Here is a 22,219-nt window from a genome sequence, read left to right on the forward strand (position 1 = left end):
ACATCTCCAACTAGATCAGGTTGCTCAGAGCCCCGTCCAGCCTGATGTTGAAGGTTTCCAGGGATGGGGCATCTACCACCCCTCTGGGCAACCTGTGCCAGGGTTTCAACACCCTCATTGTCAAAAATTTATTCCTTATAGCTAGTCTGAATCTACCCTCTTTCAGTTCAAAACCATTACGCTTTGTCCTATCGCTACAGGCCCTGCTAAAACATCTGTCCCCATCTTTCTTATAGACCCCTTTAAGTACTGGCAGGCTGCAATAAGGTCTCTCCAGAGCCTTCTCTTCTCCAGGCTGAACAACCCCAACTCTCTCAGCCTGTCTTCACAGCAGAGGTGTTCCATCCCTCTGATCATTGCCGTGGCCTCCTCTGGACCTAGTCCAACAGGTCCATGTCCTTCCTGTGCTGAGGGCTCCAGACCTGGATGCAGGACTCCAGGTGGAGTCTCACCAGAGCAGAGTAGACCTGCTGGCCACGCTGCTTTGGATGCAGCCCAGAACACGCTTGGCTGTCCGGGCTGCGAGCGCACATTGCCGGCTCATGTCCAGCTTTTCATCCCTCAGTACCCCAAGTCCTTCTCAGCAGGGCTGCTCTCCATCCCTTCATCCCCCAGCCTGGATTGATACTGGGGGTTGCCCCAATCCAGCTGCAAGACCCTGCGCTTGCCCTTGTTGAACCTCATGAGATTCACACAGGCCCATTCCTCGAGCTTGTCCAGGTCCCTCTGGATGGCACCCCGTCCCTCAGATGTGTCAACTGCACCACTCATGTTGGTGTCATCTGCAAACTTGCTGAGAGTGCTCTCGATCCCACTGTCTATGTCATTGCTGAAGACATTGAAGAGTACTGGTCCAGCTGACTGATTCAGTTACTTCACAGCCTCCTCCTTCATGACTTTTTTATCTGAAGGTATGTTAGCCAAGAGTGGTGTGTGCAACATAAGATGTGAGCGGGTGTGTGTCTTCAGCTTGTGAGGTGCATGGGTATCCAGTAACTTGTCACAGGAGAGCTACATGTATGATGGTGGAGGTCTGGGAAAGCCCGGGAAGCCCTGGCAGAGTGGCGTAACAAATCAAGCAAATTGCAGTGACAAAAAGACTAGGCTCATTTGGTGAGCAACATGCCACATCATGCTCATATTCATGTGCTCATGCTTTGCTCCTGGGATTTGCTGACTGGTACCTCCCTTCCCTCTCTCTCACCCACTTACACACTCCCTCCTGCCCAGAGATCTCTGCTTAACTCCAGTCAATTGCTCTGTTCCAGTTTCTCTTAATGGCTTTACTGTTTACCCAAGCCTGTGTCAGCTACAGTGTCTCATGCACCTCTTCCTGCCTGCCCCTCTATTTCCCCTCTAACTAATCTGCAGTAATATGCCTGTCACAACTGTTTTTCTGCCCTCGCCTTTGGTGCTCTGTCTCCAGACAGCCCTACTGCCCTTCACGTAATGCAGCTGTTCACTCTATCATCCCCTCCAAAAAGAGCCTGGAGATATCCTGCAGGAAGAATGCTACTATAAATTTGCGTACACAATTTCTCTTATAAATGGGAAGAGTAATAACACATGAAATAATGTTTAAATAAATTCCTCCCAAGCCCCAGGAGACATCTGAGTGGTAGGCTGCACTTCTGTGTCCATGAAGAAAATCAATAGCAGTGCTATATTGCCACTGCACTCTGGCTTCTGTATTACTCATCCCCGCCGTACAAAGAACAGACTGTGTTCAAGGAAATGGGTGCTCCCAGGGGAGGAAAATGGCTTTGTGCACTTAAGGTAATGATGTCACTTGAGGTCGCCATGCAAACAGTTATGTATATGGAAATCTGCAGTTTTGTCAATAGAGCTGGAACCCAGAAAGCTAGCTTAAGAGTTACAGCTTTTTTATAAAACGTTACCTGAATTTACCTACAGAGCTTCTTCCCAGAAACAACAGCTGCTGGACCTAATTAGCATTAATCGCCTTGTTACAGAAGAGCAATTGGGAATAGTACAGTACTTGAGGTACTGACAAAAGGATACACTAATGGCATTGATTTGTCCAGTCTACTACAACCACCCCTTATTATTCTACTTTCTGTACTAAAAGCGTAGAAGTCACAAGCTGTGAAGCAGACTGGGAAGAGATGATGCAGAAGAGGAGCTGCAGGTGTGGGCAGGTACTGAACCATTCAGCCTAGGCAAGATGCTTGCTGCCTGCTCTGTTTGCGACTGCATCTCGCAGTGCCAGTTTTTCATTTTGACCTGCAGAAAGAGCAGCCCTGGAAGGGGATCTCTGAGCTAGGCATCCTTTTGAACAGCTCTGGGATAGGATGCTCTGCTGTGCACTTTGTGGCTCTTTGATGGAGATGCTTTAAAACAAGCTTTGAATCCACACCTAGCCCTAGGAGAGGGGGCTAAATAACTACACCAATTGAGAGATCAGTCTCAGGAGCCACATGGGGAGACAAAGGCAGTCTGTCCTTTACTGGGATTAGAGACCATTTGTAAAGTTTCAACCAGAAATGCACCAATTTTGTTATGTTGAACCCTGAGGGCTTTGTAGTTCTCAGCTCACTGACAGATATTCACAGTACTACTCCTCCCTGATCGTACAGCAATTCAGTATCTGCCATGAATGCACAGCATCAGGCTGGAAGGCAGGAGATAACATCACAGATGTGCACCGTGGTTTAACCCCAGCCAGCAGCTAAGCACCACGCAGCCACTCGCTCACTCCCCCACAGTGGGACGGGAGAGAATTGGAAGGGTAAAAGTTACAAAACTCGTCAGTTGAGATAAAGACAGTTTAATAGGCAAAGCAAAAGCCACGCATTCAAGCAAAGCAAAACAAGGAATTCATTCACCACGCTCCCCATGGGCAGGCAGGGGTTCAGCTGTCTCCAGGGAAGCAGGGCTGCATCACGCGTTGTGGTTTCTTGGGAAGACAGACACCATAAATCCAAATATCCCCCCACCCCTTCTGTCTTCTTCCCCCAGCTTTATATGCTGAGCATGATGTCATATGGTATGGATTACCCGTTTGGCCAGCCTGGGTCAGCTGTCCCGGCTGTGTCCCCTCCCACCTTCCCCTGCTCGCTGGCAGCCCAGCACGAGAAGCCAGACAGTCCTTGACGGCTTAGCAACAACTGAAAACGACAGTACCTTATCAACATTATTTTCATGCCAAATCCAAATGACAGCACTACACCAGCTATCAGGAAGAAAATTAACTCTATCCCAGCTGAAACTAGGACAACGTGTCATCAGCCTCTGACCTCAAAGGGGTTATCCCCTCTGTTCACTTCAGTGTCCACCAAGATGGGTCCCAGTCATAAATTAAATCCTCAGTTTTGTCCAAGTCAAGCACACCAGGGAACAACATGCTATGTTTCCTTGCGACATAGTTTCTATTGCTGTTTTACCCCTACCAGAGTTGCCTGCTCTAAGTACACATCATTCCAATTACTTGCTTGAGGTTTTTGAGAATCTTGTTTGTTAACAAGCAAGAATTAATCCAATAGCACAAGTAAAATAATTCAGTGCTTGGAAGTGGATGCACCTAATTGGTGTCTCCATGCAGAATCCCCATTCCTAGCTACAGACCGTGGAAGACACAGTCTGAACTCCTCTTCTGTTACCAGGTAAAATCTTAGGATTTTATATAACCTAAGATGGAAAGGTGGGACTGATACCGGAAGAAGTAGAAGCAGGCAAGAAGCCTTGGTGGTCTCATCTGAGATCTCTCCTTGGAGGATGAGCACTATGGCTATTTGTCAGAGAATGACGTTTTATTCCAAGACTTCCTTCATCCCTCCCTGAGCCATCTGCTCAGCTCAGGCCCCACTATGGCTGTTCACTTGCTCTCATCTCCTTCTTGTCATACAGGAAGCCAAAAGGCCAGGCTGGCGTGACTCAAGAGGCCTTTTTCTCACCCTACCAATAGGTCCAGGCTCTCAGCAAGCAGAACTTCCTTCCCCAGCAGAAGCTGGGCTGTGGCTGACCTGCTCTAAGAGTGATCTGCACCGTGTCTCCTAAAGAAAAAAAGCAACACCCTACAATGCAGCTGGCAGGAGAAAAGTGTCAGTATCCTATTAATTAATGAAATAGCTCTTCTCTGTTAGTGTTATAACACCTTCCTATCTCTTGAAGCAAGGAAAGTTTCTGGTTAGGCTGGTGGATTACATACTACAGCAGCTTACATCAAAGGCACCTTTATGACACTTGCTTCTCCTTACAGGGCTGACTAGTATCAGCCACTGTGCTTTTTGGTATTAAAACAAATAGCAGCAGAAGATCTGTGCTGGGATGGGAACAAAACAGTAGCTAGGAAAGCAGGAATATTATCTGCTACATTTACAGTTCAGGTCATTTTTTTACAAGACGCTTTGCAAAGAAAAGCTAAAACAAAAAACGTAAACACTTTGAAGCCTGCATGAATATGAACTAGGCTTCCTCTTCGTCATATGGCAGGAGACCTCATCTGCATGTAGCTCACTCAGTCCTAAGGTGGGACTCAGTTTGCCTAGCTTAGACACTCATTTTTTCTATAGTTTTAGCACTGAACTTCCAATTTTCCAAAACCAGTACCTCATCCACCATCTAGTCCAAGGAGAGGAGGTGCTTACCTCCAAGCAAGGCAAGAGGTACCTTGGAGGGATGAATGCTGCTCTGAGCATCTGTCTGTCTGCCTCTTTCCCATATGTTCATCTGCAGACAGGGATGTGGGAGATTTACTGCCAAGCTCCTGGTGTGGTGGATGTGCTGATGAAGATGCCACTGCCACAATCCTTCATCAGCACTGTAGCTTGTTCTGCAGCACTCCAGCCAATTGCCATGTTTCCCATTCTGTTTTAACACAAACTGTAGAGTCATTGACTGCGACGTAAGACAGACAGACTGTCTGGATGGGGATTTCAGCACAGAGAAGGGAAATTAAAAATGCAAAACAGAAAAACAGATGGCATAAGCTTCATTAAAATAGTATCTTGTCTCCTGGTGATCCCATGAGGTTCTGTTGCCTTCCAGATAAAGAGGAAGATACAGTGGATACAGAGCCCTTGAGATTAACACTTGGGGATTATTCTGTTCCTCCCTCTCTCCTTATCACAGCTCTCATCTGTTCTCAAAAGGTTTGTGGTATATGCTCCATCTGGATATGCCTCCTAATAAGGATGTGCTGGAGACATCTTCTAAGCACTAATGTACACCCAGACCCCACCAGTGCTGTTGGGAGCCTCCTTATCAAGTTATTTGAAACAAAGAAAGAAACATGGCTGAACCTTGCAGTTCCTGACAGAAAGACAAAGTGGGAGTGCCAGAAAAGTAAGAAATACATAATTAATACTGATATAATATCAATAAGGGTTTAAGATGATGAACTGCATGAACTGGGAGATGTTATTTCCCCTTGGTGTGAGGTTCTCCTCTTTTTTGTTGTGGCCCCAGCAGCAAGCTAAATATTTTACTGTTCCACTTACAAATCAGGTATAACCTTTAAGAAGTCACTAGAAATGCAAGCTACCTGTGAAGTTTTTCTTGTGTCTAACTGACCTCCCCAAGAAAACATGTGGCCAAATGTATTTATTCAGAGAGGGAGAAACAACCAAACAAAAGACCATTCAAACAGCAGGGTAAATCTGTGTTCAGTGCGTGCAGCACAGCAGATTCTTTCTGTCACACTTCAATCACTGCAGCCTCTGGAAGCAAAAGTTGTATTCATGCTGGGTTGGTATTTAATTGAGCTCACTTGAGCCATGCTTCCAGCAAGCACATATGACAGATTTATATATGAATCTTCACATAGTGTAAAATGACATTTATCAACCTTCTATCAGAGCATCTGAATTTGAACAATTGATTCTGATTTAACAGTGATAAATGCCACTATCCAGAAGAAAAACCTACAATAGGATTAAAACCCTATTCGCTTGGGTTTATGTACTCTCTACACATCATTTATGTACTACCTTAACTTTGTCTATCCTTAAAGAGATTAAAAAAACAATCCAAATCCTGACAAGTTTAATGCAGAAGAGACAAAAAATCTAGTTGGAGGAACAAGGGCCTGACCTGGGAGATGCAAGCTATAAAACTGCTTGAAAATTGTAAAGGCTGGGCAGATTTTATAAACAGCAGTAGGAGTTGATGTGCATTAAAGGCATATTACAATGGCTACAGACAATACTGTTAATCTCCTTTTGCCCCAGGTAACCTAGAGCTCATCTGGGTATGGCTAAAAGTAGAAAGTCAATCCAAATGCCACTAGACATGTGTTCACCTAATTAAAGAGGCATACTGTTTCTACAGGCAGACAGAGATGTGTTTGAGCAGATCTCTCTGGAGGCAAGGCAAGAAGATGCTCATCAGCCTTGCTGGACAATTCCTCTTAAGCAGGTAGGCTTCACCCACTATTACCTCCATAAGCATATTGTGGTCAGCACTGAGTATTCCCTGGGCAGAATCAGTAGCTAGAAAGGAGGTCCTGGCAATGGTATACCGCTATCTACGGCAAAAACTGTTTAGACTCTTCCAATACTTCCCTTTGCCTCTTTACTGATAGATAGAAGCATTCAGCAGTGGCTAAATGAAATAAAATTTTCCCTATGTGGAAAAGCAGAAGTTCTGACAGAAAGACTAATCATTCTCTTGTATCTGATCCTTGGAAAAAAGCTGGTAAGCTCTGAAGAAGTGTGACTATGTCACGCTTTCATGTATTAGTCCATTTCAATAATTAGTTACCTTGCAATCAACTAATGTAACAGGCTTTTTCTTCTTCAGTCACCTCCAGTTGGTAAATTCCAGTTTACAGCAGATTCAGTTTCTCCTGTTATTTTTTTCTCATTTCTATTATTCCAGATTTCATGTTTTTTCTCTATGATATTTCTGAGGCTTTGTTGTGTTGGTGTCTCCCAAATACGCTACGACTAAATTTTCTTTGCCAACTCCTGCTTTTTGTGTCAGTCTTTAATGAACATATAAATGAAATGACTGTTGCAGAACTCTGTTAGCAATGTCCTCTCTTCTGTTACTTCCTCCTTCAACACTACTTGATGTGTTTTGAGTTGCTGGGTTTCTCAATCTGCTGCCTTTGCTTAAGCACTTAGTTCACAGAATCATTAAGGTTGGAAAAGACCTTTGAGATCATCAAGTCCAACCATCAACCCAACACCACCATGCCCACTGAACCATGTCCTGAAGTGCCACATCCACACATTTATAAAACAGAGGTTTATAAAACTGAGGTTTGTTACAGATCTACCTCAAATTACATTTTCATTTAATTTGCATGAATTGAACTTGCTATCCCTGAATCCAAATCTATTTCCTATGATCAGGTCTCCTATAATGTCCTCATTGACTTACCAAAGCCAAATCTAAAATAGCACCATTTCCTGTCACGTTAGCGAATCTCTGCAGGATATTTTTATTGCCTAGAAACGTAAGAATATCTCAGAATTACCAATAATAGTAGCAATTGCTCTCCAAACTGATTCCTGATGTTAAATTATCCAAAACAACTATTGTAGTAGTAATTATCTTTCTAATAACATTTCAGAACTCTCTTGGCAGTGAAAAAGGATCCTGATGGCATATGGCATGCTGGCAGTGACAATCTTTTACCAAACTGAGTTGTGCTGTCATTAATACATACTGCTGCTCCCTGCTTTTTCCTGAAAACCAGCCACTGTTTTTAGAGTATTCATGGCTGCAACTGCAGGACAGATCTACTGTCCCAATGCACTTGCTCATATCCTGGATCAGTAGCTCAATGTCCCGCACTTTCCTGCATAATCTTGTTGCATTTGCGTATCCATCTTTCTGTCTTCTCCTTCCTAGTCACTCTTTCAGTGAGATCTTGCCTATTCAACTACTTGATTTTCCTTTGCTGGCTGTATGCCTACTCTGTGACATTCCCTTCTGCATTGCTATGACCAGATTTGGCTGATTATTCAATTTACCATGCACTCAGACAGAGCCTTGAGACTTCCCAAGTGCTCCCCAGCCTTTTCCTGGTGTTTCTTTAAGGCTCCTCTTATAAACGAGGCCAAAACTAGTGCTTGCAGTAGTACTGCAGGTCCTTGGGTAAAACGTATCTATTGAGAACATCTCTTCATAATCACACACTGATGCCCAAACTCTCAAATCTTCTTCAAACCTTAGCTGTCTGCTGAACTTCCCTATCACTCATTTGGTAGGGGTCAGAGTGATTCCACTGAACTTGTGGGCACCCATTTCTTTCAGAGCCTTCTCCAACACGCCACAGTCACCCTCAATCAGCTCCAGCAGCATCCTCTCAATGTCATTTGTTCTGATGTGAAGGACAACCAGAGGATGCTTCCTGCTCCTATTGGGAAATTTTCCAGGTTAAGGTTTCCATTTTTTATCCATGCTCTGAGCAAAAAGCACACTGTTCCTTTGACTTGTCCTTCATCAGGTTTTTGAAGCTGTGTCGCAAAACAAGGGCTCAGGTTTTGGAGGCAGGACAGCCATGTGTGGATTGCTGTCCTCTTGTAACCATTATCCCTGTGAGGAAGCAGTTGTACTGTGCTAACTGAATGATTCTGCTTCCAGAACTTAAAACATATTGCTCAGAAATAGCACAAGTTATTTGTATGTGAATCTTTACAGACCTACGAGCCCTCCATCTCACAATAGCACAGCTCTATCTTTTCCTGGTAGTGGCTCAAGTCTCTGATCCTCTCCCTTTTGTTTGTAGTTATCCTGTTTTCTCTTCTTTCTACAGTCCCTCTGTATTATCTTCATTCTTTATCTGGCCAAGTCTTTATTGTAGCTTGATAAAAGTCTGTTGGTTTAAAAAGCTGTATCTTCCTTTCAAGGCATAGCTTCCTTCCTCTACCACAGCCCAAGATACATGGTCCTTCTATGTTTGTAGGTCAGTTCCCTCAGCAGCAGAATCACAATGAGAAAGCTGCTCTGTGAGTTGTTTGAGCTGAGCTGGCACACTCAGCACATGCATGGAGATCTGCATACGACCGCACAGATTTCAGACCTTGGATTCAGCCTTTTCACTCTCCATAAGCAACGACTCACCTAATTTCACTTGAAGTGGGGACGGCTTATAGTTCATGGCTACAGTCTCTCCCTCTCTTGTATCACAATCTCTGTCCGAAATAGATGCAGCTGTTGGATCCTGTTAAGAAAGAAAAGGAAACAAAACGGAATGGTTTAGCTAAGAGTTATGCAGTCTCTTCCCTAACTTGTGGTTAGGTGAGACCATCCCCACCTGCAGTCAGAGGGAGCAGAGAACATGATGGTGTTTTGAATGGCTGAAACCCAGGGGCAAAACACAGAATTTTGGAAGCACATTTAGTATGCTAAAAGTACCTCTGGAAACACCAGATTTCATCATCAGACTTGTATGATGGATGATACTGGGAATATAATGTGGAGGGTGGGCCATCAGTTCAAATTCAGCCTGGGCTGGCAGTAGTCCCAAATAATTTTCATGTGATGAGTCTTTGGGGTGCTGTATGAAATGCATTTACAGTTTCAGCCAAGTTCCAAGTGGATCAGTCAGGCTCATGATTAAAACTAAAAAGCTCATGACCACCTGTGTCAAAGTCCAGCTCAGAAGGAATGATGATTGAATGAGTATGAGAATTCAATCTCTGGTTCCTCTTGGGAGAGGGATGAAGAAGTGTGTACTTCCCATGCTGGACCTATTTTGTGGCTAACTGGAAAGAATTAATTTCAGTATCTGTCAGCACAGCAGCTTTCACTGTCACTGAAATCTCCCCCCAAAAACCAAAGCTCCCCAAACACACAGTCTGGTCTATCACATCTACTTGCAGACTATCTAATCGAGGTAGCGTACTCTATGGTACAGCACATCAAAGGATTCAGAGAGAAACAAACTACCAATTCAGGCAGATCTACCACTGCTAAAAATAATTAAAGTCCTTTCACAGCAAACTTTAAACCTTCTGGAACTATCTCAACTTAGCACCACAGTGTATATTAAAATTGGTTTTTAAACATGTTCACTCTTTCCTGCCTAGAAGCTAAAAACTAAATAGAACATGCATATATAGATACCTATATGTGTATGTAAATTTGGATTTATAATAGGTAGAGCTGCACAGGGAAACCAATATACAATATTAGGTCCAATATCTTAAGAAACCATCACTTTGTAAGAAATGTGACAAAGCGTAAGAAACTAAATACTAGAAAATATCAACTGGTATTAATATCAAATTCCAAACTGATACTGTCCATCTCTCAGTTTCTGAAGTCTGGTTTTTGTACATAATTTCTTATAAAAATGCAAATCATCATTTGGCAGCCACACCTGTATGCACGGCAGCCACCGAGTTTCAAAGCAAGATACCATCGCTCTTTGCTCTCAGTAAAAAAATGACTTGGTGAGCCTTCGTCCCTTCCTGCTCAGTGCTTGTCTTCTCTCTGCAGTGCACATTAGCTCTTTTTAATACACTGTGCTTATGAGATAAAATGTGATTCTTGAATTAGGCTGTATCTTCATAGAAACTGCTCAATTAACATATATAGGGTCATAATGTTTTATCAAAATTCTGCTCCTTTGCACTATCCAGTAGACTTAGACAATACTTAAAATGGATGGTGCTTACAAGACTTTGCATTCAATGACATTAAATAGTTAAGGCTTAATATGCAATTTCTTCTGCTTTCCTCTAATGCAGTCACTGCTGCACTTTTCCTCTAACAGCAGTTTAATGACTGGTTAGAAAGGTTAGAGCAGGTTGCAAACAAACAAGCCAGTCTCCTGGAGAACATAGTTAGGCATAAATTACCTTAGCATTTTAGGTAAGAATCCTCCTTTAATAACCATACTAAATGACAAAATACAGCAGCTGAATGGCAAAATACAGCAGTTGAAGTGAAGTGAAGCTATAAGTGCTACACAGAAGAAAACTCCAACTTTATTAACGAAAATAATAAGCTGTAGTTAGCTACTGTCACTCAGGGAAGAGATCCCAGATGACAGGTTCCATCAGATGACCAGCTAGACAGACCAGGACTCTTCAGCCAGGGAGAGACAATGGATGGGGGCTCTGGGAGATGTCTAAATAACCCTGAGTGGGGTGAGAAGGCGAACAGGGATCAGCCAGTCCTTATTTTCTACAAGCATGAGATACCAAGTGGCAGTTAACACACAGAAGCAGCTGAAAACAAACTCAGTACTTCTCCATACAGCAGATCATATGCTGCTGTGGATGCTAAAAGGGGCTCAGGAAAGGGTGAGAAAAATGAATGGAAAGAATATCCATCAAACCCAAAAGCACTGCTTCTGGCTCAGGCTGCCCCTAGCACAGATCACTGGAGGGGGGGAACCAAGGAGGCATCACTGCAGGCTCACTCCCTCCTTGTCCTCTTGGGGACAGGACACAGGGGTAGATGAGACCTTTAATCTGACTTCAAATAGCCATCCTTATTTTCCGTATCAGAACCTATTCCATGATCTCAAGCAAAGACCAGTTCTTGTGGTATCCTTGTCACATGGGACTGGTCTCCAACACACCCAGTTGAAGGGGCTAGACCAGAATCCAGGCTGTAGGAAAGAACATTCATGGGAGTGGCCAGATAATACAAAGGACATGGCTGTCCTCCAGACATGCTAGAACCTCTCCAAGAGGAATATGTAAGGTGGTAAGTGGCACCACCTGAGTCCAGGCTTCCCAGAGGAGAATGTGTTCTCTAACAGTCTTGGAAAAGGCAGGATACAGCCATTTTTAAGGAGCACAACTCCAAGAGCTGGATGATTTCTGGTGCTACTGAATACAAACGAGTCCTCGGGGTCCCAATCTGCTGGCTGCACGAAAGCATGGGAGTAGACATATTATGGTAAAGGACACAGTGTGATGGCCACAAACTGCCTTCTGTGCTGCTGCAGTCCAGCATAGAGCCACGTGAGTTCAGAGCCAGAAGTCCTTGTGGCAGAGAAAGGGCCTGGCCACCTGGACTAGCTCAGGTTCACACTGCTAAAATTACACTTAAACTCTTTAAATCAAAACCAGCCCTTACTTTTCTCAGAAGTGGATATGTTGACAGTAGCTCTTCCTTGTGGGTAACCTGCCAGTGACATTAGACATCCACTTGCATGAAGAAAGGGAAGGGAGAAATGTTCTTGAGGATTCAGACTCCAGTCCTGGACCAGAGGACTCAGCTGGAGCAATCTCAAAGCTGGACTCCAGACCAAACAAATAGAAAAGGCTTCCTAGACCTCTGAAGAAAACAAAGATTATTTTCAAAGACTGATTCATTCCATCCTGTCTTAGACACTTGTCTTAAAAGGAGACAAATCCATCCAAAAGGAGACAAATCCATCCCTGGAGATGTGTCTCCCTCTCCCCGCTGACTACAGTGGAGGCCTGGCAACTGGTGGAGATTGCACTCTTGCCGCTGACACTGGAAGTGAGAATGATGAAGGACACAGCAGCAGAACCCATGATAACACCAGTCCACACCAGGAATTAATCTCCAAGGTTTGGAACGACACTTTTTGGCTCCGGCAGTGTGGCGCCTCTACAGCAGACCTGCAGGGGAACATGTTACGGCCGCACAACAGACCCATGACTTCGCAGTAGGAATCACAAAGCACCAGCAGAGTCTGGGTGACCACCGCTGCGTGCACACGGGCCAGGCCCGCTCCCTCCAGAGAACAAAATGGATCCAAAAGGAAACTGAGCTGGGCCAGAGACAGTGTCCCCAGTGACAGTCAGGTATCCATCCCCGGCCCAGGAGTGCCGAGGCACTGTTGTATTTCCCATCCATCCATATAGATCCTGCAGCAACGCACTGGACTCCATAGTAACAACTCCGCTGCCTCCCAGCAGCTGAGAACGACAGCATTCCCACGGCAGCTTGCCTGAAGCTGCCTCTTTGCAGGAACATGCTTTGCTTCTGCGCATACTGAACAGGTGCATTTCTCTCTATACAGCTCATCCACCCGGAGAAACATTTACTTGACTAATCAGCCTTTTGCTTGTGAATGCCTACGAGCACACTGAGACTCACTGTGGGCTTTCGCTATTGGAATCCACTTGATGATTTTGCCCTTTTTTACAAGCCTCCCTAAACTGATCCATTCAGTTCTGACCCCAGTGTGAAAATGTCAGCTACACAGTGTGACCGGTCCCAGGCCAGATGATGTGATTTCTCTCTGCTTGCTGTGGGGAACAAACACTCCCAATCAAAAGGCAAGTGCCGAAAGTGGCTGCAGGGGCTTTAAATGGCTATGGGAATTTAACACATTTAAGGGATTTTTTTGTTCCTGAGGCCTCCTTATATCTTAATTCCTAGGGAAAAAATACATTCAATCAGGCCACTGCATGATTGTTTGGCTGGGGCCAGAGTTTAATCAAAGTTTTCTCCCCATATGCTCACAGCTTAATTGGGCATGCACAATCACAGCATCTGAAGGTTGGGGCAGTTCCATACTAGTTTGGTTTTTTTTCTGTGGGCTCAACACAATGGACCTTGAACACTGCCCTCCTGCTAAGTACTGCCATGTCCTACGGTGTGTACCATCAGAAATTAAATGCAGTGAACCTTCATGGAGCAGGAGTGCTGTTAATCCTTGGTATGCAGGGACACAGAGAGAAGCTGACACCACTTCAAACTGAAATCAGGGTTTAAGGAATGTAGCATGCTCAGCATTTTCTTTTTTTTTTAAATCCCCCCTTTTCTTTTTGCAGTACTTCGCAAGAAATACAACATCTGTCACAATGCACCAGGTCAATAGCATTTTTACTTGTATCGTCTACCTCTCCCAGTAACGCACACTGACTATGGCGGGGAAATAGCCCCAAAGAGCCAGCAAACTGTGCAGCTGCACCCTCAGCAATGGAGCTGGGTGCTGGGTACAAACACACCCTTACAGCACCTTGGAAAGTGCAGGTTCCTTTGCTTTCCTTCAGAGTCAACACTTCTGACATCTTGCAAGCCTAACAAGCCTCTGCTTTCCACTCTGCAAATCCTCTGGGACCCCAGTGCATGTGGAAGGGAATGGGCACATGCAGCTTCTGTGGCCTTCAGCAGCACCATGAAAACACAGCTGGAAACCTGTATGTCTCTATCGGTCCACCCTTCCCAACCCTAAAAATCAGTCATTTTTACAGCCCTATGATGCTGTCTGTGGGAATTTCTATTATCATTAAAGCAGCTCTACCTTTTGATACAAGCAGAGGGGCATGATTGCCCTTACCCTCTAATCTCAAGTTAAGACCCAATATACAGGGCTTTACCCACCACTTCTTTCCACAGTTCAGAGGCTTTGGTCTGATCATCATTAGCTGAATCAGCATGAGCTGACTGCTCCAGAGTATCATCCAGCTACTTTTGTTTCTCTCCTGTACCAACGGATGATGTATTTGCCGTCTTCTGCCCAGCTTAAAGATGCTGGAAGTCTTGGTACCAACACGTGTGACAGCCTACAGTGAGCACTCGCAGCTCAGCAGATTCCTGCTTTCTGAAGCTGCCCATGTGGATCACACACTGCAAACAAATGCTAACAAGAAAGGACAAGACCAAGTGTTTTGCTTATTTTCCACATCAAACATTGAGTCTGGAAAATCTGATAGATGTTCTCTGCATGAGAGACTAAGTTAGCGAGCAGAAAAACAAGTGAGAAACCACATGCAACCCAAATACAGGGGGGTACAGTCGGGTCACTGAGAAGTTTCTATAATTTCCATGTTGTCATCCCAGACTCTTGGGCTAGAACGTTGCTCCTGCTAATAAATATTTATGCCTTCATTCTCTGCCCGTGAATCAGAAAATCCTATGCTGTTTTGCAGATTCACTCTGCCTTAAGCTGTAACACACCAGGTCATCCTGAGAAATGCAGCTGTAGGCAGCAGGCTTCTGGGGAGGGAACTCTGATGTGCACAGGTGGGTATGTAAAAGCATGATCTCACAGTGTTTTGGACAACAGACCTCTTCAGCCTCTAGTTACCACTACAATATAGACATGAAGTATCCATGAACATACATTGCTTAAAAAAACTACTGGGAACAAAACCACTGGCAACCAAGATGTGCATAGTTTGTCTGTGTGAGAAACTGTATAGAAGGAGAGGCTCAAAGGCTGTGAGATTTATTGTGGATCAAGATGAATCCACCACACAGATGAACAATGGTCAGTAATAGCATGTTCAGCAAGAGAAAGGAGAGTGTGACAGGGGGATGTATGGCAGGAATGGAACCTGCAAACCTCACAAAACTCTCTCATGCTCTCCTCTGAATCCCTCAGGCTTCAGATGAAACATATAGTTTTGGAACCCATTATTTCAAGGAAGATGCAATCTCCTCAGCAGTCCTATAGATAAAAGCTAGAAGCAAAAACCATCCAGGAACACTGGAAGAATGGGGTTGTTCAGAGAAGAAAGGAGAAGACTAAGGAAGAATACAATAGCTGTCTTCAGATACAGAAAGGGATGCCACAGAGAAAAAGGAACTACTTTTTTTTTTCCCACGTTTCTGATCACCAGAATAAGAAACAATTACCTTAAATTGCAGCAGGGCTGCAGAGGTAAGGCTAAGGAACTGTACATTTGCCTGATGAAGTTGTGGAATTGCTGTTGCAAGCCCACGTTAGAAACCTAGTCGACACACAGAAAGTCAACAGAGCTGATCCAGTTTTGGGGCAGCCTGATCTGGATTTGGTGAAGGCTGATAAGATCCTTGATCTTTTTAGGTCCCTTTCCCCCATCTGTCTTAAGAGGAGAAGAGCCTGCTTCAAAACCAGACGCATTTAGGCAGAATACCAGTTTATCCCAGGAATGAGAGGTTCTCCAACTCCCACCACCCCCTGCCAAGGACCATGCCTTCACCTTCTCTCTGGGTGAGCAGAAGAAAAGCACCTTTTTTCAAAGTCTCACATGTTGAAGGAGCTCCAGAATCACATGGTGACCAGAGCAGATGGCTCCCAGGAAGATGTGGTTGTCACTTTTCATCAACAAGTGCATACTCCTGGATCCAGAGCACTAATTGCTCATCTCAGCATCACCTCCCTGTACCAAAGTGAAAATAAATGGCATTTTGGTGACACAGCGACTGATGCACTGAAATACATGCTGATAGCTACTGACTCAGTTTCAACAAAGCAATAAAGAACAACTGTTTATTGACTTTCTACTAGGTCTGCCAATGCACCAGTTACAACGTTGCTGTTTTTCAGTGTTAATATTGCTACATGATTAAAACCTCAAGTCATATGAATTAAACTGAACCAGAAGGTCACTGAAATGACATTTTACTGCGTACACCTGCAGTTGGGGTAGCTCAACTCACTGGCAGGTAACGAGGAGTTTGGAATTTTGCTTTGTTTCAAATGGGGGCAGAAGAGAAGTGCCAGTCTGCCTGCATATACCACAGTGCTTGTGCTGAAACGCGCTCTTGGAGCCTCGGCCATGAAGGGTCTGCCCAAGTGCCACATTCAAGCTCAACAAAATGCAGCAAACAGAAAGGCGTAAGCTATGGAAAGGGAACAAGATGTTTCAGAGGTCTGTTTTCCTAATTGAAAATGACATTTGCAGGGAAGAAAGTCTCTTTTTTTAGATGATGATGTATGACTAATCCTGGAAGTCTACAGTAACAGAGGTGGCACCAAATCAGTAAGCAGACCAAATACTTTGGGAAAGCAACTAAGGGGCAAGGAAGAAAAATGGGAGTAATTACATGATTTCTGTTAGATTTCCCTCTGAGAAACCAGCAGCACAAGCAGCCCCCGGTCCTTTCCTTTCAATCATGATAGAGTATATTTAACACCGTATTTCCCTCCAGGCTCTTCTCATGCATATAAGCCATCACTATTATCACATGCATTTATAGGTTTGCTATCTTGTGCTAACTTTACATGACTTAAATTGGATCATTAACATTGCAAATTAGAGAAATGCCACACTGCACCCCCCCACTGCCTGCAGCACTTGCCAAGCAGTTGGCATGCAGTAACTATTTAAAACCGGCTATTAACTGAGGTATGTTTTCAGGATGCTTCAATACCAAAACATTCCCTTCCTTGTAAAGGATATATACATGAGGACATTACACCTTTCCTTTTGTACCTCTGATTATACAGCCACAGCTCTGAGGTGCAACATGAGACATGTCAGTATTAAAGGCAATAAAGCATCACAAATTCCTTGGTAGCTATTGTAAGAGTCAGTTTAGCAACCAGCATCTGGACAAACCAGGATCTAAACAACTTTACAACTGCTCTTTAAAACTCAATTCATGAGGGAGGATACTCCCCAAAAGATTAAAAATCGAGAAATGTGTCACAGCTGAGGTCATGGTGCGTTTGGAGGACAGAGGCAGGAACAGGAGCCTGGGCTCTTGGCTACACGCTGTAGCCAAATCCTACAGAAAACTGTAATGCTCTGCAGAGTCCTAGTGCTTCCCATAAGGGACCATAGCAGGACCTTTTGTGACTGAATTCATTCTCATTGTTTAGCGTTTAGAGCTTCTTTCAAAGATGTGTCCCATTTTTACTCCTTCAAGGCTTTAAAGGAGCCTCATCAAAAGGAAAAGTCTGTTTTTAAAGAGAAAGTTGAGTTTTCCACCCCAAATGAAGACGACTAGAGACTCTCCTGGGTTGCAGAGAGGAACTGTGCTTTCTTCCCATGGACAAACCCAACACCCGGAGAAACTGGCTGAGAAAGTGCAAGACAAGTCATGCTGAAATGGGCATATATAGAAAGATCCTCTCCACAAGCACCTAGGCTGTTCTAGTTGTATATGAAAGAGATCAAAGTTTGCCTGAAGAAAACACTAAAATGTTGGCTGGTTCTGGCAGATACTGCAGAAATTATATATTCTAACAAAAATGTCCCATTTGTAGCACAATACAAATTACAAGAGGAGAGTCTTGTTCCAGTGATGTAAGTTCCCTCCAAAGTCCTGGAGATCTGATAATTGCCTTCATAGGCCATGGACTGGATCCAGCGTGTCAAATATGATGTTACTAAGCTTTCAGAGTCTCTGGCTGTAAGAACAATAGCAGGAAAAGCTGAGACGGCTCCACATCCATACCTTTCAACGGACCAAGAGCTCCAATCAGTGGTTCAATGTCATAGCTATGACTAGCATACCTCTGGGGCCACTTGTTCTTTTCCAGTTAGCAGTTAGGACCCCTTTTTGAAGAGAAGTGGCTGATTTTTACATGTTCAACTCTTATATGCATGAGATGAATGAAGTCTTGCTTTTTGCTCCTCCAATACCCCTGGTACCTTTAATCTAATCCCTCAGATCCTCTTCTAGGCTGTTTGATTTCTTCTCCTGTTCACTCTTTCTCCAACAATCGTTTTTAACCTTGCCTTCCTCCTGCACCTAGTAAATCCCCCTTCTCCCAGAGGGCAGAGGTGTCTGGCTCTGCAGGCTCTCTGACTGAGGTCTCAAGCCAACGAGACCCGCAAAATGGACAATGGTACCTGCCGAGCGTCAGCTTGATGTCAGATGTTTCTGGAATGAAAATGAGATGTGTGCAGACTGCAGAACTTTATTTTCAGCCTGTGGATTCATGTTGAAACCACAGGATGCCCTCTCCATTGCGCACCTACTTCATGTTTTTCAGGTCTGTTGCCTTCAACCCAAGGCACCCTGGGCAGGGTATTTCCTGCCTATACAAGCTGAGTTTGTATGCTGGTATTTTACTCAGACGGCGCTTACAACCAAGGGCATGGATGGATCTTGTAAGTGCTTTGAGCAAGGAACCACCGCACTTCCTTCAGGTACTCTGCCAAAACTGTCTCAGGAAAGAGCTAAAGTCACCAGCATGGAAATCTCAGGACTCAGCACCCTGCTTTCTAGGGAAGTTGAAGATCTGGGAATGTTCTGTAGCAAATGCAGTCAGGATGTGGAGGGAAGAGCAAATACCTGTGCGTCCTTTCCAACCTTAATGATTCTGTGATTTGACCAAGTTCAAAGCTACCTCTGGCCGCAGGAAGGAGGAGTGCTAAGAAAACCGAGGTAAGGAGACAGGCTGTAAGCAGGATCCAGACAAAGTCCTGAAGAAGCACTGTGGGGGCCCACCACTCTGGGATGGAAGGTTCAAGAGATTTCTCAGGAATCACAAGAGACGCGCAGTGGCATTCAAAGCTCTTTAACAAATCTAAAAACATAGACTCTACCAACACAACCCAAAAGGTCAGCAGCTGCCCAAGGCTCATGCACCAAGCATATCTGTCACTCTGCAGACACATGAGAATCTCAGCAGTGGACACCAGCATAGCCTGGACAGAGCAGGAGACCACCACAGACCATGCTTTCATACCTACCCAGTGCTGCCTCCTGACCCCACAACCCAGGCTAATGGGTTCAGCCAGGATCTTGGTGGGCAATGCTAACTGCTTTGAGCGGGCAGCACCGGGCAGGCAGGACTGCTCTTGTCCTCACCTTGCCATGCTCAGCATGGCCACCACTGCAAAGTCTTCAGCACATTGGCATGAGCACGGCCTGACAGGTCACTTGCCCATCCTGCAAAGGTGGATCCCAGCATTAAAACCTTACCGGTTTCTCTCAACTAGTAAACAAAGCCACCAAGCTGAGTGCTCAGCAGCTCTTTTCGCTTTAGCACACTTTCAACCTGTCCCAAGAGGTGGAGAGCTCAGTCATCAGATTTCCATATTTATAAGGAGAGAGCTTCTATTTAGTCAAGCTTGTGATAGAAATAACGCTGCAAACAGCAGCAGGAGCAGCAGCATGGCAAACACGTCTGAGGGGTGGGGACGCAAAAGCCGAGGGAGATCTCAAGTCGCTCTCTACCTTGGCACCGCTTTGCAGCCCTGTGCGAGAAATTGTGAGGGCATCAATCTTTTTGGCTTCTAAAAGAAGAGCCCGCCTCACCCCCATCCCCCACGCCTGAGTCTCCATGACTAATTAGCATCCGGGGGGGATACAGATTCTCCTCTGATAAAGCACTGTTTGGCTCCTTTCTCCCCTGACACGTTTGTATTAGAAACATCCTCATTATGTGACTAATCAGGGAAGCAGAGATGAAGGCACAGGAGCTGACTTAAAGGGAAATCACTGATTTTTATAAATGTGGATTATAAATTATTCTGTCTCCAAAGGGCGGGGATGCTTATTCCCCTCCTAATCCTGAAAAAAAATGCAAAATTGAGGTACCTGAAGAAAAACCTGGTTTTATTCCCAGAAGTGGCAGCTTTTATCATTTCCCCTATTTGCTTCGCTTGCTCCCAGTTCCCTCGGTTATTGCCAGGTTGTGGTTCACGCACTGCAAAGGTCCTGGAGAGCCTGCCAGCCCCGACAGCCCCAGCGCTGCCAGGCGCTGCGGATGGGAAGAGTCAAGCCTGGTTAGCATTTTACCACATTGAGCTTAAAAGTCAGTGGCACACAAAATGCCAGCTGCATTCCCAGCCGTCCCTCAGGAGCATCTGAAGATATTTAGCACTGTTATCTTTCACATAGTACAGCGGGCTGAGCAAAGATCAGAGCATACCTTAAATATTGAGGTAAACTGGGCTTGGCAGGAGCTCTCTGAAATAAAGGCAAGCAGACACTATTTAGTGGCACAATGAAGGCATTTTTAAAGGAGAATTTGTTTCCCCTCTGTGCTCCCTGCAATGGAGCTGGTCTTCACTGGCCTCCAGCTTGTCTCCTTGGCCTCATGTTGACAGCACCAGAAAGAGATATCAGGCCAGACGGCTTCTGCCTTGCTTCTCCTTTGAAGCCAGCCCCTTTATCAGCCAAAATCAAGCCATCTGTCCCCAGCCCCCTTCGAGGAGCCACAGCAGATTGCGGAGCACGGGAAGAAGCACCACATGAGGTGGAAACAGGAGGTCGGGGGAGCCCATTGCACATACAAAAAGACAAACCAGATCCCTGGTTGGGCTGGGAAGGGAGATGAAAGGGTGACGGCAGTATCAGTGCTCCCTGGGACAGGCTCAGGCACGTGCGTGCTGGCTCTTGCTCTTTATTCAGCTCCCTCTGGGCTGCTGCTCCTTCTGCTGTGGAAACACGGGCGAGCCCCAATCCTGGGTGGGGGCTTCCAAATGCCTTGCTGGAAGACAGGCTGCTGTGAGCCACGGAGAGTTTTGCCTGCTTTGCTCACTGAGCGTGACTGCCCAAATCTTTGCATTTTGACATTTTTTTTTTAATTTGCCAAATGCCTACACTTTGGCGAGAAATTTTGCACTCCGGACATTTCTCTCAGCCTGATTTGAAATATATATATATTAAAAAAATTATAAATTTATATTAAAAATACATTTTTTTTGTTGGGGTGGGGTGCTAGGAACACATTTTTCCAACCTGAGCCCTCCCCTCTAAGTGGTATCCCTCTCAGCAATTGCAGTCCAAGGCTGAGGCTGATGAGGGCAGGGGACTGGCAGGGGATGAGCAGAGAGGGAAGGCAGGATCTGCTAGCACTAGAGCTGACTGGAGAAGGGGATGGGAGAAACAGACTGGGTGGGTAGCCAGGAGGGGAAACAGGAATGGCTGAATGATGTTCATAGAAGAATTGGTCCAAGAAGACAAGGAAGAGACAGGACAGGGACCATGAAAGGCAGTCAATGTTAAAAGCACTAGAGAACATAGCTGTTGGACATCTGCAATACAATGCACCTCTGTGCTCTGCCAGGGCTTGCACCCATGGAGGACAACAACCAACCATTGCTGTTAGTTCCCCAGTTGGTCCCAGACTATCTTTGAGTGGAGCCCCAGAAGCCTTCTTGCAATGAAGGGATTTAGGAACCTAGCTGGCTCTGTGGCCTGAACACAGCTAAGGCTGGTGGCATGGAGCAATGTGCTCAGACAGCTCAGCACGATGTTAGTGCTGCTGTGCCAGGCCATGCTGGGGTTTCCTTATCATCCATTTTCCTCTGTTAAAACTGCAGGGAACTGATATTAGAAAAAAACAGCAGGGCTGGTTTGCCAAGCTCTCAAATGCAGCTGCTGCAGCCTAATTTGAGCCCCTGCAACCTATGTGCTACAAAATGGTCTTTAATGACATAGCCATGTAAACCCTTTCCCTTGCTGATTCAGGGGCCAGCATGGACCTATGCTGGAGGTGAATCAGGGTTACACAAGAAAGGAACAGAAGCCCAAGTATGTGTTTTCTTGCAGAAGTTGCAAGAATAAACAGGGAACAGGGGAGGAGTGCGCACAGGAGGAAAGATGATCTTGTGGTTATAGGGCTGTCCTAGAGAACTGGGACCTTTGTGCTCTGACACGAAATATGCCAAGTCTCTAAAACCAGATTTCCCACAAAGGA

The 22,219-nt window shown here is 45.1% G+C and overlaps 1 protein-coding gene across 6 annotated transcripts in view; it reads right to left on the reverse strand.

Annotated features, from left to right (window-relative positions):
- Positions 1-22,219, reverse strand: part of FAM219A (family with sequence similarity 219 member A) — a gene marked incomplete at both ends in the record, with an annotated part of 97,896 nt that overhangs the window by 31,293 nt on the left and 44,384 nt on the right. For 3 of the 6 annotated variants that reach the window (XM_082012866.1, XM_082012865.1, XM_082012864.1), the window contains one exon: positions 9,077-9,133. In XM_082012866.1, the coding sequence (XP_081868992.1) occupies positions 9,077-9,133 (57 nt within the window). Of the gene's footprint in view, positions 1-9,033; positions 9,134-22,219 lie in introns of all 6 variants that reach the window. The other 3 variants (XM_082012863.1, XM_082012862.1, XM_082012861.1) reach the window with 1 other exon arrangement.

The sequence above is a fragment of the Phaethon aethereus genome (genome assembly GCF_964289735.1).
Source record: "Phaethon aethereus genome assembly, chromosome: Z".
Lineage (NCBI taxonomy): Eukaryota > Metazoa > Chordata > Aves > Phaethontiformes > Phaethontidae > Phaethon > Phaethon aethereus.